At 41.3% G+C, this 19,006-nt stretch overlaps 1 protein-coding gene across 3 annotated transcripts in view; it reads right to left on the bottom strand.

Moving 5' to 3' along the window:
- Nucleotides 1-10,740: 10,740 nt before the first annotated feature.
- Nucleotides 10,741-19,006, bottom strand: part of plagl2 (pleiomorphic adenoma gene-like 2) — a 61,049-nt gene continuing 52,783 nt past the window's right edge. For all 3 annotated transcript variants that reach the window (XM_084366740.1, XM_084366741.1, XM_084366742.1), the window contains one exon: nt 10,741-19,001. In XM_084366740.1, coding sequence (XP_084222866.1) covers nt 17,519-19,001 — 1,483 coding nt within the window. In that variant the 3' untranslated portion in view covers nt 10,741-17,518. The remainder of the gene's footprint in view (nt 19,002-19,006) is intronic.

Raw genomic sequence — 19,006 nt, 5'->3', positions numbered from 1 at the left:
GTGAAAGCTGCCGTTAGTTTGTTTCTGTTATTAGACGTGCCTGTCGCTGCAGTATTGTCAACAATTGTTTACTTGTTCGACGGAGACGTTAGCCTCTATGCTCGCATTGTAAGCTAACAACAAGTCTGAGTAGCACCGAACAGCAGCTGGGACACACACAGGTTTGTTTTTCAGCCACAATGTGGAAGCGATCGTTGTGATGAAAGCTGACGGCAGCATCTGTTAGTCTCTTGGCCCTCAGTAACTTTTAGAAGTGGCTAACTTAGCTGTTGTAACTTATTACGTAGCTGTAAAGTAACGTAGCTGTAGCATGCTAATGACGTTACGCTAGCTTGGCTGTGGAGCTTAGCTGTGGACATTGTAATGACTTTCAAGATTTACGCGAGTTTCACCTTTCTCAGATCGTAGACCAGAGCTTTAACTCGATTGAAAATGTAATAAAACCCAATAATGTAATAACTTCACCAATAATGTAATAAAATAATCTGACTGATATTGTAATACAATTTTTACCGATAATGTAATACCTTATTACATTATTGGGAATTTATTACATTTTCAGGAGTTTTTTTTTTCTTCAAAACTGATAATGTAATACTTGACAGATAATGTAATATATATGTTCATTTTCAGTCCAGAGTTCTACATTTTGTGTAGGTGATTCACATGCTCCAAGCCCGCTGTGTATATTAAATGTGGTGACCGGCTCTGCACCGCTTCGCAGAAAACTTAAACTCTGCCTGCGTTCTGGGTTAAAGCAGATTATCCTGAGATGGCCACAAAAGCACTGAAAATCTGCTTCCATTACAAACATATTATCTTTGTGAAGCGAGGGGTTTTCCGAGGTGACGGCAGCAAAAATGAGATTACAGAGAGTTTATTATGGTTAGTTGTAACAAAGATGTATTTATTGAATTAAAAATGTTAACAGAAAACCATGTGACCGTCTGCAATCGTTTTTATATTATATGTGTAATGTAAACAGGTAAACATATGTTAGTCTTTTCTACAACAACTTTTTCACTTGAAAAAAAAATTGTCCACCCGTGAACGGTACACAGTGAAAAAATGCTGGGGAACCCCTGTCTTAAGCTATTTAGAGAAGTAGCCAAGCCTTGGCTAAAGTGTCAAGAAGTTAACATCAGTAAGAACTAGCATGTAGCCACATGGACGATAAAAACTAGTCTAAAGCCTACAGTACACTATTCTACCATTATCAAACTTGTTCTGGTATCCTACAGAAATCTGAAGGTATTGATGCTGAAACGTTGCATACTCAATTACCAAGTGTTCACATAAAAGGAGATATGTCTTTATTGGCCAGTCATCAGAGAGACACTGATCGTGTTCTACCTTGCAGGGCCTGTAGGTAGAACATCCGGGGTCAAACTAGCAGTAGCAGCTACAGGTAAACAAGCCGGGCTGTCGCGGGTGCGCGCGCAGCTCAGAGACGACATCTTCCAGGTCAGAGGTAGTAGATCAACCTACAGACCCCGGATGTTGACAATAGACGAGCCCGGGCTCAGAGGGGAATAGCGCTAGCGTATCATAACAAAATATTGGTGAAATGAACTAGTTTCATGGCAGATAATGCGTTATATAGAGGCTGTGTGTCGATGCCCCGTTACTCGCATTATATGGATATATCGGCGCTACACTGGATCTAATTTCATCCGAACGACGCCAAATGACACCAAAGTTATCTGGGTGAGTAAATGACCATATATTTTGCTAGAAATAAGGTCCAGGTTGTAAAAAACGGTAGTTATCCTTTAATACTGATGCATCAAAAACTTCAGTGTTGGTATTACTGGATCTTAGTGCTGCATTCGACACAGTTGATCACAACATGTTGCTCGACAGACTGGAGAAGTGGGTCGGAGTTTCTGGTACGGTGCTTAATTGGCTCAAATCTTGTTTAGAAGATCGAGACTTCTTTGTGTCGCTAGGTAATTGTGAATCTGAGCAAACAAAGATGACATGTGGAGTCCCCCAAAGCTCTATTCTCAGGCCACTTTTGTTTAATATCTATATGCTCCCACTGGCCCGGATCATGGAGTATCATAACATCTCTTACCACTCATGCTGATGACACACAGCTCTACATCACAGTGTCACCATATGACTACAGTCCATTACAGTCGCTGAGTGAATGTATCCAACAAGTCACTCAGTGGATGGGCCAGAACTTTCTTCAGCTCAATGCTGAAAAGAGAGAAGTTATTGTTTTTGGTCCCAAAAATGCAAGGCTTGAGGTCAGTGGCCAACTTCACTCAATTACACTAAAAACCACTGACCAAGCCAGAAATCTGGGTGTAGTTATGGACTCAAACCTGAATTTTAACAGCCACATAAAGACTATCACTAAATCAGCCTATTATCATCTCAAAAACATTGCACGAATTAAAGGACTTCTGTCTAAACAAGACATGGAAAAACTAGTTCATGCATTTATTCTTAGTAGGTTAGATTACTGTAATGGTGTCTTTACAGGTCTCAGTAAAAAATCAATAAAGCAGCTGCAGCTCATCCAGAATGCTGCTGCCAGAGTCCTGACCAACAGCAGGAAAATGGACCATATCACACCTGTCCTTAAATCCCTGCACTGGCTCCCTGTGAGCCAAAGGATAGAGTTTAAAATCCTGTTACTGGTCTACAAATCACTAAATGGTCTTGGACCTAAATACATGTCAGAGCTGCTGGTGGGATATGAAGCAGGTCTACAGGTCTACTCAGTGTCCCCAGGGTCAGAACCAAGCAGGGTGAAGCTGCGTTTAGCTTCCATGGTCCTCACCTATGGAACAAACTCCCTGAACGCCTGAGGTGTGCACAAACTGTCAGCTCATTTAAATCAGGGCTGAAAACATTACTGTTTACTGCAGCTTTCGTATAGTGTAAGACCTTTCTGTTTGCCACTGCCTTTCACCGAAGCAATTTTAAGGCTTTGAACTACACTGTAACTTTTATTTTCTCTGTGACTTTTGTTTTCTGTTATTGTGCTTAACTTGTTTTAATGTTTTGTTTTAATGTCTATATCTTAACTTGTTTTAATGTTTTGTTTTAATGTATTTTAAATGCTTTTATGCGCCTGTAAAGCACTTTGAGTTGCCTTGTGTCTGAATTGTACTATACAAATAAACTTGCCTTGCCTTGCCTTGCCTTTAAATGCTAATGAGCTCCGTCTGTCAACCCCTGCCTTGCCTGCTACACGTCCCTCTCAGGGAGAGGATGCCACTTATGATAGCGGTAGCATGCGCTAATGTTTACGGTGGACGTATCACTATGGCTCGCCGAGATGCTGTCGTTCAAACACACCAGTTTGACCCAGAATCAGACCCAGAAGGAGAGGCTCCTGAAGAAATACAGACTCTGCGGCTGCAGCAGGACTCCCCAACACAACCACCCGGCTCCCATCCCCCACTGACCTGCAACAGGTAACATCTAAAAACAGCTAGCGAAAGCTGTGTTTGTCTCCAACACAGTCTCCAAACTCTTGGACACTGTTCGCATAGTCTCTGTCTCCAGTCTGCACATGTTTCCAGACTTTTTACTGTGACAACCAAGCTCCCTCGTAATATTGTTAACATTAACCTCGCTTCAAACGCCATTGCATAGTGGAGTAGCCAATTTCAAGCTGACTTCACCATACTCGTAGGCAACTGTAAATACTATCAGAACGTGGCGACACTTAATAATACATTTTTTATTTGTAAAGCACTTTTCATAAGTAATCTCAAAGTGCTACAGAAACCAGAAACAAAATAAACAAAAGACTAAGAGAAAAAATCAGACACGTTAAAATCAGCAGTAGATAAAACAGCTAAAGGAGGAGATTAAAGTGCAGAGAGAGAATAAAAACATCTAGGGACGACCTAGGAAAGCCTGTCTGAACAAAAAAGTTTTAAGCCCTTTTTTAAAGGTAACCACAGACTGGGGTTGTCGTAGGTGTTCAGGGAGGGAGTTCCAGATGTGGGGGGCAGCAGAGCAGAAGGCTCGGTCTCCCATGGTGCGGAGTCGTGTGCGGGGCTGATGGAGGAGGTTGGTACTTGGACCGGAGGTTACGGGTGGATGAGTGAGGGGTAAGGAGGTCTTTGAGGTATTGCGGGGCGTTGCTGTAGATGTACCTGTGGCTCGGGTGCAGTTGCTGGGTCCCGTATGGTTGGGACTGATCCTTTTACAAGATTCAGTGTCGAGGCAAAGCCAGCTTTGTACTGACGCTCGTTACTGAAGCAGTCCGATGTGAAGTGGTTAGCACACACAACCCTAGCCGGCACATTGTCGTTAAAAATGAAACGCAATCACTGTCTCTTCTGTTCTTCTGTAGCTGGGACATTAGGCACTTATGTTGATTTTTACAACCAACAACAGAACACTTCTGGTTTCGACATGGTGCTTTCGATAGCGTAATGGCGGATCTCCAAGACGGTAATGCTGTACCTGGTGGGTGGAGACACTATGGGTGGGAATATTCAAATGACCGGTCAATGACGTCGGTGACCGATGCCAAATTTGACTGGCTCATCTGGAAACTGCAGGCAAGACACCGTCAGAAATCTGTATCTCACTCAAAAAAGCACGGATGGTCTTTTTTCAAAGTTTTTATGCGTATGGCAGCACCATAGACCCAAATCCCAGAAAAAGTGAGTTATTCATAATATGGGACCTTTAATGTCTTTTAGACATAGTGATCGTTTTTTTTTTATACCTTGTGTTAAACAAATAAACGTATATTGTTTTGGTAATCCCTTGTCTCGGTCCGTAATTTCCAGTCACATGATTAATTGGTTACTCAATACCAGGGGCGTCACTAGGTTTTAAGGACAGGGGGGGCTTAGCCCCCAGGAGATGCACAGAATGTGAGCGAACGTTTAATTTCACAAACAGCTAACAAAAACTGAGAAATTGCACGTTTTGGACAGATTTAACAGGGATATTTTACTGTGTAAATGTTTTAGGCCACCATTACATTTATAACACAGTACAACAACAAACACAGGAAGTACTGTATGTTTACAGCATATACATATCTCTCTTGGCTATCTCCACTTTCCAATCATTACTCTCCTAAATAAAAGCTCAAGTTAAATAAGTCTTATATGGTGCACTTGGACTGAAATGTTTCATATTTCATATTCATATCGAGTTCCATAAAATTCCAAGACTGTCTGCATCACAAATGACTCCATCCTGTGAAATCCTTTAGACTCACCTTTCCAGTAGAGGTTCCTCCCCTCTCACTCTCTCTGCTCCTCTGCCCTGACTCCTACAGGTTAATAGGGGTGGTGGAGTGATTATTATTAGTGTATTATTATTATTATTATTATTATTATTATTACTGTATTATCATCATCATTATTATTGTCATTATTATTATTATTATTATTATTATTATTATTATTATTATTATTATCCACATAATCATACGTGAATGAGCTGTTTCACGGTGTGCATCTGATGCTGGAGCTGATGCTCCAGAAGGAAGTCACCCCAAAGATAATATGAAGAGTGCACACCTAACTCTATAAACAACCAGGACCTTCACATTTCATTCCGGACTAACTAGCTAGCTACTGTAGCAGAGTTCTTTTTGAGCTGAAATGTAACTTTTGACCGCAAAACAACAAAGGTAAGACGTGCACAGAGATATACAGCACGCGTCTCACGCTGCCTCCTGTACAGGGGGCTCTCAGCTACAGAGTGTGCAAGCCAGGTTTTTATTTGTCAAACAGGGAGCATTTGGCAATTACGTGGGACTTTCTGCTGTTAGCTGGGGAGCTGCAGCTAACTTATTGTTACTATCAGCAGTGATGAATACTTACTCTCTTGAAAAAATTTCGTATATCCATTCTTGTTCACGTTCTTCTCCTAATGCTGCTCTAGTCGGTTCTGTGTGCTCCGCTCCCGGTACACACACTGCAGGTACCCAGGTACCGAGTGCAACCTAGGTTGCAGGGAAAACGTGGACTGGATTTCAGTGATGTGGGCGTGCTCTATATGAACAAGTGGAATGGACTGGATAACGACGCACTGACTCTGACTCTCTACCGCTTCCACTATGAAGTGAAGGGAAACTAAGATTTATGATCACAAGTTAATAATAACTGGTTTATTTATTTAAATTTAAAGTCTGGCCACATTATATTGAATTTGTCTGCACTTTTTTGTAAAAAAAAAAAAAAAAAAAAGGCCTAATGACGCCACTGCTCAATACAACGATGGCCTCCATTCCCTGCTGAATTCACTTGCTCCTGTTAAAACTCGGACTGTGTCATTCACCAACTCTGCTCCCTGGTTCACACCCCATCTACGTCAACTCAAAGCCAAGGGACGTCAACTAGAGCGGCTCTTCAAAAAAAACGGACTCTCTGTTCACAAACAAATGTACCATACCCACATCCTTCTCTACAAAGACACCCTCTCTTCAGTTAAATCACAATATTATGCAGGTCTAATCAGTGCTGCTGATGGGAACACCCGAGCCCTGTTCTCAGTGCTCAACAACACACTGCGCCCTCCGACCTCACTTCCTCCACATTTTTATTCCTCAGATCACTGCAATTCCCTAATGTCATTCTTCAATGATAAAATACTCAGGATTCACCAGCAACTGACCCCTCAAACTCCCGGCATTCCATCCCCCCAGGTTTTCCACGCCCCCTTCTCTCAAGTGTTGTCTAGCTTCCAACTGCCCTCTGCTGCTGACATTTCGGACCTCATTCTGAAATCAAAAACATCTACCTGTCAACTCGACCCCCTGCCCACTTCGTTAGTCACTGCCTGTCTCCCCTCCTTGTTACCCCTGATAACTGCCATCATTCACTCCTCCCTCACTTCTGGTTCTGTACCATCCACTCTTAAATCTGCTGCTGTTACACCTATACTCAGGAAACCTGACCCCAATGACTTCAGCAACCTACGACCGATCTCTAACCTACCATTTCTCTCCAAGATTCTGGAAAAAGCAGTGGCTTCACAGGTACATGCACATCTTCATAACAATAACCTTTATGAACAGTTCCAGTCTGGATTCCGCCCATGTCACAGCACAGAAATGGCCCTCCTCAAAATCACTAACGACCTCCTGATGGCAGCTGACTCTGGACTCTTATCCATCCTCATCCTCCTCAATCTGAGTGCGGCTTTTGACACCATCTCCCACACCACCCTCCTTGACAGATTAGCATCGATTGGTATCTCAGACACACCCCTGGACTGGTTTAAATCTTATCTTTCCGGCCGCACTCAGTTCATCCAGTTGAAAACTTTCACATCCCAACCATCTCCCCTTTCCTCTGGTGTTCCCCAAGGCTCTGTACTTGGCCCCATCCTGTTCATCATCTCCTCTCCCTTGGTCAGATCTTCCGTAAATTCAGCATCCACTTCCACTGTTATGCGGACGACACCCAGCTCTACCTTTCTTCCAAACCCACCTCCACATTCCCGCCCGCCTCCCTCTGTGACTGTTTACAAGAAATCAAAACCTGGTTCTCTTCCAATTTCCTGAGACTCAAAAGTGATAAAACCGAGGTTCTCCTCATTGGTCACAAATCCACTCTCACTAACACTCCAAGTTTCACCATCCCCATCAATAACTCCTCTGTTAGCCCCTCCCTACAGGTTAGGAGTTTGGGTGTCGTCCTTGACAGTACTCTCTCATTTCAAACCAACATCAATAACATTACCCGGTCAGCCTCTTACCATCTACGCAACATCAACCGCCTTCATCCGTCCCTTACTCCCAACTCCACTGCCATCCTGGTCCACACGCCCGCATCATGACCAGGATCCCATCCATCAATCACATCACACCTGTTCTGCAACAGCTTCACTGGCTTCCGGTCAAATTCCGCATGGACTTCAAAATTCTGCTCCACACCTTCAAGGCCATCCATAACCTCTCTCCCCCATACCTCTCTGACCTCCTCCACATCAACACCCCTTCCCGGACACTCAGATCCGCCTCATCTATCAGCCTCATTGTGCCTCCTGCCCATCTGTCCACCATGGGGGCCAGAGCCTTCAGCCGCTCTGCCCCCCGTCTCTGGAACTCCCTCCCCCCAAGCATCAGGAACATTGACTCATTCTCTACCTTCAAATCCCATCTGAAAACCCACCTTTTTAAACAGGCCTACTCCCTTGAGTGCCATGAAAGGCGCCTCCAAATAAAATGTATTATTATTATTATTATTACATGTAACTTTGAGTATCTGTGGCATTTTCTAGTGTTTGAGTTTGTCAGCATAACAATGTATGACTAAGTTAATTTTAAACCAAAGTGACGGCTCTGGCCACACTATGAAACGATACGCTGTCTCTTCTTGGCATACTGGTGTAAACAGGAATGCTTTATAAAAGGTGCAGACCACATTCTTGCAAGTAGTTTGAAGTTTCCACTCGTCTCGTGAATTTCTGGTGTAAATTTGCAAACGCCCCCCCTTCAAGAGCATTGCTTCCAGTGCCCCCTGACGTTCTCCGAATGCCCCCTGGGGGCAGCATTGCCCCTGTTGAGAAACACTGGCTTAAAGGCCACATGATTATTCGGAAAAAAAAACTCTTGACTCTTGACTCATAGAGCTATTCGATCTCATTTCTAAATGACGCGATTCACTCACTCCTAAGGAAAAAAAAAAGTGTGACAGGAAAATCCTGGCGGCGAGAGTTATGTTGTGCTCTTAGCGGGAAAAAAAGGAGCACATTCCAGTGTGCGGAACATTTTCAGGATTAAACCTGATAATGATGTACAAGGAGTCTCCAAAGCCCCCAAATTCATAATGAATCATAATGAACCTACCATGGATGAACAGTCATCCATGGTAGGTTCATTATGCTGTCTAACCATTCAAATAATACCGCAGCAAGGACCTGCAAGGAATTATTATTCTTTCGTTCTTTCTATACCAAGTAAATCACTTTTTGAGGGACTAAACACACTTGAAATCTCATGAAAATTTGCCCAAAAAAAGAGAAGTGGTGGAAATTTGAATTTTATGGGTTTCGGCTCACTAGTGCCCCCCTAAAACGCAGTCCCTGGGACTACTTCACCTGCATGTATGACATTCGGTCCACATGTGTATTGCACATAGACCTACATAAAAGTCTCTTGGTGCCATGACCTAAACCCAACAGAAAGTCAGCCATTTTGAATTAAGCATTCATTTTTGCCGATTTGCACGTGTTATACTTTAACAAAGTCGTACTACAGCTTTAACATGATCAATTTTGTAAGGGCAAATATTAACAATTTTGCAATTAGAATTTATTGAAGGCTTGAGTATTTGTTGAAGGGCGTGGCTGTGGCAAGGCAGAGAATATCAATCTTTCGCTAGGAAACAGGAAATTACTTTAAATCCACTCTTTTCACACATTTACATGCCAATATTTGCTCACAGTGCCCCCTACCGGCATCAGGAAATTATAGTTTTAAGGACTGACGTATTCATGGCTGGATGACCAATTCTGCCTCAAACAAGCTGAGAAAACATTCAAGACCTTGATGATGCTGTATTATGAACATTGTGAGTTTTCGTTGAAGGGTGTGGCTGTGGTGGCACAGGGAAGGCTGATGTGGTGCCATGAAACAGGAAATTGCTATAGCTCCAATGTTCATGTCTAATCTGCCACAAACATCACATGTTTGATAAGAGTCCCGGTCTGAACACATTGACATCTCAAATTTTGCTTACAGTCGTAGCGCCACCTACTGACAACAGTTTGCCACTTTGAATATAGTGCTCATTTCTGGCATTTTGCACGTGCTGTACTTCAATGAACGTGTCCTATAGCATTAGAGCAAATATTGAGTTATAATCATAGCACCCCCTAGTGGCATCAGGAAATTTCATATTTTAAACAGTGATGTACTTCTCCAACCCAGATGATCCGATCTGCCTCAAACATGCTGAGAAAACCCTTGAGACCTTGTTGATTCTATATTGTGAACATTGTGAGTTTTTGCTATCGCATTACATTTACAGAAAGTCTCCTTGTGCCACTGCCTCAAACCAACAAACTCCTCCTACAGCTTTAATCTAATCGGGGCGTTAGCTCAGTTGGTAGAACAGGCGTCCGATGTGCAGAGGCACTGACCTTGCTGCAGCGGCCCGGGCTTCGAGTCCGGCCTGGGCCCTTCGCCCCAAATCCACCTCAAATTTGGTCACAAAATCCTTCATGATAGTATGTGGTGAAGATTCTGAGTTCTCAATGGTTGCTGATGCAGTAGCAAGGAATTATTCACTATGAAACAGGAAGTTGTTGGACTTCTGTGTAAATGGTCCAGTGTTTCCAAAATGTTGCGTGTTTGATCAGAATCCCGCACAAAGCACTTATACTAGCCAATTAGAAGGTATAGTCATTGTGCCACCGACTGGCAACAGGAAGTAAGCATTGTCTGACAATCATTATTTCATTTACATGAAATTTTCATGGTGCTATCTATCCTTGACATGCTTAAACCTAATGTGTAATTACTCAGTGTTCTCTAGTTCCACATAGTGGACACAGTATGTATATATATATATATATATATATATATATATATATATATATATATATATATGTATATATAGATTTAGATATGTATATGAATTATAACTGCAACTATGTAGCGCTTAGGGGGTGCGGGGGCCGGTTCATCACTGCTTGCAGTTTTAATTTTGATTGATTCTTTTGTAGTGGCTACATTTTTAAGAAGAGAAAGAGTTACTCTTAAAAATGAGGAAAAAAAATGCAATAGGGTATGAAACCGCTGGTTTGTCTTTTAATAATTTCAACATAACACATGACAACTCAAAGATACAATGTACTGTACAATAAGTCAATAGTTCTGTTGTTGTTTTCATCATCTCTTTGGATCAACCAATATACAAATCTGTCACTTTTACATTGCAGCAACTGATTGCATGTGAGATATGTAAGAAAAAAGCAAGACTTCTCATTTTCTTTTCTCTGAAGCACATCATTTATATAATTCTCCCTGTAGTTGATAAAATCTGTGCTATATAAAATAGTAAGTGAAGTGAATGCAAATATTCTATTTTCTTTCACTTTTTTCTTTCCAGAGGTGGCTGTAATAGCAAGTGATGAAAATAAAATGGGCTAAGTCACTGAACGAGATACACAAAGAGGTTGGAATGCAAGACTTACATTAAGCTAGAAATATATAAAACTACATGTGGATGTTGTCTGCATCAGACAGTACCCAGTTTCCTTAAATTTAATTCATTAAAAGTAAAAACATAGAGAGGAGAGAAATAGACAGCATTATTAAAATTAAAATCAAATCAGTTTTTCTCAGGCTGAAACTGATGAACAAATTCCCTTAAAATGTTTATGCTCTGCACCTAGTAGTAAAGAGGAAAAGGTGAGGATAAGTGCTTTCCTAGTAGGTGCAGGTCGAGGTAATGGAGATACAGCCAAGCCAGGAACAGAACAACATCACTGTCAGAGGTCAGAGGAGGATCTCTCTGTCTATATGCAAGTGTTTAAAGATGACATATTATGCTCTTTGGGGTTTTCCCTTTGCTTTAGTGTGTTATGTAGCTTTTAATGCATGCCCAGGCTAAAGGGAGTTATTCCCTCCCACAGAAAACACTGAAATGCCTCATTTATATTCCAGCATTTACCTCCATAAATTATCTACGTCACTATTACCATTTTTACACCAAAATTAGCATGTTTATGCAGGTATTTATAAAGATGGGTAAACTCGCTAATAATCTGCAATTAACTCTGTTCACATTGCCTGTGAACTAGTTTGCCAGAGACGTGCTGGACAAATAGGGACCAATGCATTGCAGCCGATCATATACCTCATCAGAATTAATCCAGAAGATGTTAAACTTGTTTTAAAAAGTCTTAATCAGTAACATTCTGAATTAGACACAATGCTTTTTCCAGAGCTGATAACGGAAGTTGCTGAGAAGGGAGGCAACAGCTGTATCTTCAATACATGTCATAGCAATGTGCATGAGAAGGAGAGTAAATTGGCGCGTTCACCCAGGTCATGTGTTCACATCACAGCCGAGCAGGAGGCGAAAAATACTCGTGACTTCTGCAGGGTTAATTGAACTGGGAAGAAATCCCAATAATTTACATTAACATCTCTCATCTCATGAAAGGGGTATATGTGACACAGCACCACCTCTAGCTAGGGGACCATTCACCACCTAGGTGAAAATCCTGCACACCTCACTGTCTGATGTTTTCATGTAAAGATATATATATATATATATATATATATATATATATATACATATATATATATATATATACATATATATATTTTATATAAGGATGTATAAGGCACAGAGGAAAATAGACAGCTTTCGTTGGATATTTTTAACAAGACATTGTGACATTTTCCAGCCTCGTGAGTGGCAACAAAAATAGATATTGTTGACAAGATGTCTGGACAATTGACAGCTGTTTTTCGTGGTTACAGAACCAGGTAAGCCAAAACATTATCCTTTTCCAACATACATTTTAAAGTTTAACCTAAAGAAAAGTAAACATTTATTCTGACAGTTGGCTTGGAATCAACTTAATTTTTGATGGAAATATCCCTACAGCAACTGGAAAACTCTTGGGTATGCTTAGCATTTTACCTCGGACTGCTTTGAGGTCCAGTGCAAAGCTTAGCACTAAGCATGGGAACTGCTCTGTTGTTAGCTGCAAATATCAACACAAAGGCTTAGTCTTAAATCCCTGCATCTGAGGTTGTCAAGAATCAATGGATTGACTTTATATTTGATGGAAATAAGACAGAAATATCCTCACAACGACTGGACTATTTAGTTGCGAGTGTGTTTCACTCCTGAACAGCTCCAATAGCCTAACTTCACATGCTCATTTTGTGTGAATTTTACTCCAGACTTTATCAACCAGGGCCAAAAGTACAAGCTCAAGAATGGATCAATACCTGCTCTCTGTGACCTAACATCAAACTATGATGTTGTTAGTTCTGCCATGTTTTATGTTGTTTTACTGTTAATTTTACATGTAAGCCTGTTGAATTGAATGTTGGCTACTTTCAGTCTGGGGCGATGTAGGACTAATGTTGTAATAGCACTCAAGAGCCATAAAGGAATTGTTAAATTTGCTTGTGTTTCTAGCTTCCAGTCGGCCGCACTTCTATTGTGAATATCACCACAAGAACCGTTTCCTAACCAAAAACCGGCTAGTAAAATAAAACGAAATTCATATATTCAGTAAATAAATTTTTTCATGTATCTATGTCAATTTGGACATAGATCAAACTCTTACTCCCTGAGTGAGTGCTATTTAGTAGTAAGGAGTAGAAGTCACTATTTTGACTTTGGAATTCAAAATTATGAGACTAAATTTGAAGTAAAAGATAGTAAAGTTTTCACATATTAAATCTAAATGATAATAATAATTAAAAATGTCAATTTCATAAGTCAAAAAGTTTGATTTAATGAGTCAGAATTATGAGATACTAAGTTTATTGTGATTAATCATGTGTTAATTGTTCATTCTTCTTGAAGTGGGAATGGGCTTCTTTGCACATCAAAGTAAGTCCTTAAACAGGGTCCATTTGACCTCTGTGATGAATGACTAACTAAGTCTTGGAAACACCTCTGCAAACCTCACCAATACGAGCTCAGGTGGTACAACAGGCTTAAGATCTGTTGTTGTCAGTGATTCGCAGCTACAAGTATGATCTGACCACACTTGCATGTTCAACTTTTTACTTCTATCCTAAAATATCCAAAAATAAATAAATACAAAAAAATATCTTTTTTACCTACTTTAATGTTTAGTAACATTAACTTAAAGCAACATTTGAGTTATTTACCCACTTGGCACTGGAAAACAGAAACTGTGATTCTTGCATGAAGCTCATCTTTTTGGCAGGGGCAACCAGTTCAGTGACCATGGCGCTAAGCTCTAAGTGCTATATTTTGGGGTCACTCCTCACCTAATTTTGTTCAGTTACTCTAAAATGGCCTGAAAGTGGCATGTGAAAATGAATCTGTTGCACAGCCAGTCAATGACAGGTTATGGTCAGGTTGTTGCTTTGACACTACTCACATCAGTCTTGTTTCTCAGCACCTCAGAATGACAGATTTGTTGTTGCTGCTCCTTCAATCACTTGGCTATAGAGTTTGATGTAATAGATTTGGGAGACAAGGCAAGGCTTACCCAAAAACAAAAATGTTTCAAAGGAGAAGGGGCAGGGGGCTCTTATGTAGAAGGATATTAGTGAAAAGTCTATCAAAAATACTGTTATTCTTTTGGAAATGAGAAATACACAAAGGTGGATAAAGTCTACACATCAAACTAATGGGACAAACATATACAGGATCAATACAAAATTAAAAACATATGAACATATAAGCTGAAATTTTAAAAGAAAAAATACTCTTTTTTTAAAGGTTGAAAGTGCTAGAATTCAGATTAGCTCACAGAAACCCAGGGAGGACAAACTTAATACATGCCAAAAGCTTTTCCTTACCTTTTCTTTATTTAGGACTACATGAATGTTTGTTACAAAAATATAAATGCTCAATTTGATTGCTACAAATTTGGCTTAAGCCAAGAGGGTTTTTCTTAAAAACAACCTTTTTCAAAACTCAAAATAAAGATCAAATTCGAATCTTGCCATTTTTTAACATATTATGTAAAATCTTAAAAAGGTGCCCACAGCTAATTTATTTAGGATCAATAAAAAGTTTGATCATTTTACAAGAGCCATTATCAAAATAATGACTTTCCAGGTTAGACTACTAATAATAAGTGTAAAATAAATTTCAAATTAGTTCAGAACAGTCAGACTGTAAAGAAGCTTTTCCTGCATCAGTGCTTGCTGATTCTGAATTTCCAGCTGCTCCTACCTCCTAAGGGGAATATTCAACTGTCTACCACACAATCAGCTGCTCATTATTGGGGTTTAATATCCTACAGTATCAAAAATCGTATAACACTTGTAGCAGTTTGTAACAAGCAATCGTGCAAAAATGTAGTTTCTTCTCCCCAGGTTTTGGTAAGAAAAGTAAAACAAATAAAAATGAGGTGATGTGTTGTGTTGTTTTTCGAGGTCCTGTTTTACACAAACAGAAAATAATATATCATATGACAACAAACAAAACAAATATATGACTATGAGCAATACCCCGAGTTGTGCAGTCAGTCATGTTTCCCCCTGTGCTTTGAATGTCAAAGCCTGGGGATTCGGTGACTGCGTTCTTCCGGTTATCGCTGTATTTTCAGACCCTTTTCCTTTGACTCTAAAAAGCAGCAGAGAGAGCAGGAGGAGTACAGAGGGGATGGGGCCCGGGGATGATGAACACTATGTTGGTTCAGTTTGTGCATGTTTTCAGCTCACTGTCCATCTTACAAGAAATTGAAATGTTCTAGTGGTCTACAGTTGTTGTCCATTGGCAACCGTAGCTAAAAGCAGCAATATGTATTTTATTTTTTTATGTGCTATGTTTTTCCTGTTTTTTTTGTTTTGTTTTTTTCATTTTCACTCAACGTATAATGGCGGTTCAGGATCGCCTGTGCCGGTCTTCATCTATGACTAGAACAACATTTATGCACAACGTTAAGGATAGTTATGGATATGCCAATTATGTTGGTCATGCCACAGACAAAACACTAGATAAAAAGCACCTATTTCACTTTGAGGCTTAGGTTAACTTTGGGCTCAGGTTTTTATAGGCTGGTGGTGAGGTTAGAAAGGATCTAAACTCCAAAACAATCCAAAACCACTGAGCTTGGAGTGAAATCTGCTGGGGTTTCATCACAGCGCAGGGGTTACATATTCCACTGAATAAAGACCTATATTCATAGATTCATAGGCCATCCATTTCAGCATCCCTATGACACAATCTATCTAGTTCATATCCTAATTGATTATTAAGCCACTAACAGCCTTCTATAGAAACTTCCCATCCACAGTTCTGATTCAACTATACTAACTCAAGTACATGTAAAGATTGGATATGACAGAGAAAGCTTAAGGGGAAAAGCTAATACTTCATCCATTTGTTTGATCAAAAATGCAAGATACACACAAATGTAAACCTGCCAGACATCAAAAACATCATCACTTAGTATTAATACATCTACCTAAAATACACCTTACTGAGATAAAAGCAATAATAATATTCATTTTTGAGATATTTCGTACACTGCAATAACATTCTTTTACACATTTTTCCTCATCTGTCACTGTAATTCTTTTGTTTTTTGCCATTCACATATGTCGGGGTTCATTATTACCATGATGATGCAGCTTTTTCAAAGACTGCCTGAAGATGTGTTGGTATTTTATTCCAAAAATATAGATTTTAGGTGTGTCGGGCAGCCAAGAAACAGCTACAGTTATCATTACCATGGGGGCTTTTAAAGATATCTGTTCTAAGGAAGATAAGTGAAGGAAGGAGAGTGAGGAGAGAGTCTTTGTCTCAGGCAAAGACAAAAGGTTTCCCAAGGAGATTCCTAAAGGTGAAGTGCCTTCTGCAAAAAAAAGTGCTTCTCTCGAGGAACAGCGTGATTTTACATCATTTTCAACAAACTCACACATTTTCACATTTCTTTCTTTTTTCTTTTTTTCTTTTCTTTAAAATGTGTGACCTTGTATATGACTGGTCTATATGTTTGGAAGCTAACACGTTTCTTATCAATCATATGATAAAAGTCCATTTTTCATTTAGTGAGTGTTTTCATTCAAACTGACCTGACTCTAGGAGTATATCAGCTACAGATAGAAGAAAATAATGACATCCATCTACTTCTTTTTCTTGTTTGAAGAACACTTTTTTAGAGGCAGGCTAGCTTTTGTGGCTATACCCTCACCATCTGAGGGGAGATTTTAGAGTTCTGGTTAGATTATTGACTCAGTGTCTACATTTCCTCATTCCTTCACTGATTTCTTCCCTTTTCGTACTGATCATGATAGTTTCGGTTATTAGGTGGTTCAAAACTAAAAATGAGACACATTCTACCATGTTCTTACATTTGGAAAATAAAATAAAGTAAAACACAATATCCACTTCAAACTATATTTTTCTGGGTCACAACAAGACAGATAATCACTAAAAAATTATCTTGGATTTTTTTAATATTATTACTTTATAAAGTATGCAGTACCATGTCTTTTAGGCTACTGATCCTGCCCTCTATACTACTAAATAGGGGATGGAAGGGGGATAAAAGGGGAAGTAACTGGAAATTTAAAAAAAAATGGGTTAATACATTGCTATGTAACTATATGGTAGGAGGAAAAAGCCCAATAAAAGCTGCTTCAACTAATTTTCTCACCTTTTCCTTTTGATCAAAGGAGTTTAACTTCCTTTTAGGGCTTAATCAAAAGCTTTTGTGCGCTTTCATTTAAGGCTAAGTGTTCATTTGTGTATTTATTTATTCTAATTCTCCAACTTTTTGATCATGCCCTGTAAAGAACCACAGTCAGAAATATCCACGCAGAGCTGAACTGAGCTGTGGATGGTGTTGAGACCATCTTGGCTGGACAGGGCTGGGCCGACGACTGACTCTCTCACTGGAAGGCCTGGTGGAAACGAGGCAGTGTGGTAGTACTAAGGCTGGAGCTGAACACTGATGGGAGGGGGTGCAGGGGTCCGAGGCCCAGACCCCCGCTGGAGCTCTGCTGCTCCTGAGGTTGCGGTTGCAAAGAGGTAAGAGGTGCTGTAGCGACGGCAGCTGCTGCCGCGGCAACTGCTGCAGCATGGGGCTCGGCAGCATGCAGAGATGAGGAAGAGGATATGGAAGAAGAAGAGGAGGTCGCAGATGAGGTGTAGCCCATCACCAGCCCTCCTGTGCTCATGGGGTTGCTGTAAGGAGGCAGGTTGAGGGGCAGGAACCCCAGCAGGTGGGAGAAGTCCATGTTAGCAGCACACAGAGACTCAGCGATCACCGCAGGGCTCTTGGACAGGAGGGGATCTCCGCAAAGCTCATCCACCAGGCCCGAGGTGGGCTCCAGTCCGTCCTTGGGGGGTGAGGCAGCAGCGTGGGGTTCTGCAGAGGGGACCGGGCCTGGTGAGCCACTCTGCAGATCCATGAGGAAGCTCTCCATCTCCACTTTCAAGGGCTTATCCAGCAGGTATGAGGTAGATCCCAGCTGGTATTTGGGGGCTGGCTGGGGCTGGTGCTGCTGCTGGGGAGCCGGAGGTTGGTGGTGTGGCGGCAGTGGAGGGGAATGGTGGTGGTGATGATGGTGGTGATGGTGATGGTGATGGGAGTGTGGGTGAAGGGATCCAGGGGATTCCATGTGACAGCCCATGCCCATAGCTGCAGACAAGGAACTGGGCATCAGGGACGGGTGTGGGTGAGCTACCCCAGAATTAGACATAGCCTGGAGATGGTGGGGATTGTACATCCCCATCGGAAAAGGAGCCCCACTGGGGAACGGTTTTCCCATCATGGGGTCTTTGTTGGGACCCATGCCACACATCATGGGGCTGAGCTCCTCCTTCACAGAGCAAGGTGGTGACCCAGAAGCTAAAAGACCTAACATATCAGGAGGCTCCGTCTTAATTTTCAACAGCTCCTGCGAGTGGCTCTTCTTCACATGGCGTGTCAGATGGTCCTTCCTGCCAAATCGTTGGGCACAGTACTGGCACAGGAAGTCCTTTCGGCCCGTATGGACCACCATGTGTCGTCTCACATCCTTCCGTGTGTAGAAACGACGGTCACAGTGGTCACAAGGGTGTTTTTTCTCCTTGGTGCCACCAGAGGACTTCCCAGAGTGGCTCTTGAGATGCTCCAAGAGCACGGGTGTGCTCTCATAGGTCTGCATGCACACTTTACAGGTGAGATCCCCTGCAGTGGCAGAGTGCATGGCCACGTGGCGCTTATATCCCAGCTTGGTGTTATAGTGCTTCCCACACTCCTCACACTTGAAGGCCTCCTTGTTGGGGTCATGGGTCTGCAGGTGGTTCTTCAGGTGGTCTTTTCGGTGAAACATTTTCTCACAGAACGAGCACTGATGGGTCTTCTGTGGAGAGTGTGTGGCCATATGCCTGCA

The sequence above is a fragment of the Pagrus pagrus genome (assembly GCF_965226575.1).
Source record: "Pagrus pagrus genome assembly, chromosome: 11".
Taxonomy (NCBI): Eukaryota; Metazoa; Chordata; class Actinopteri; order Spariformes; family Sparidae; genus Pagrus; species Pagrus pagrus.
The sequence above is the reverse complement of the archived record's forward strand: the minus strand, read 5'-3'. Positions and strand labels throughout refer to the sequence as shown.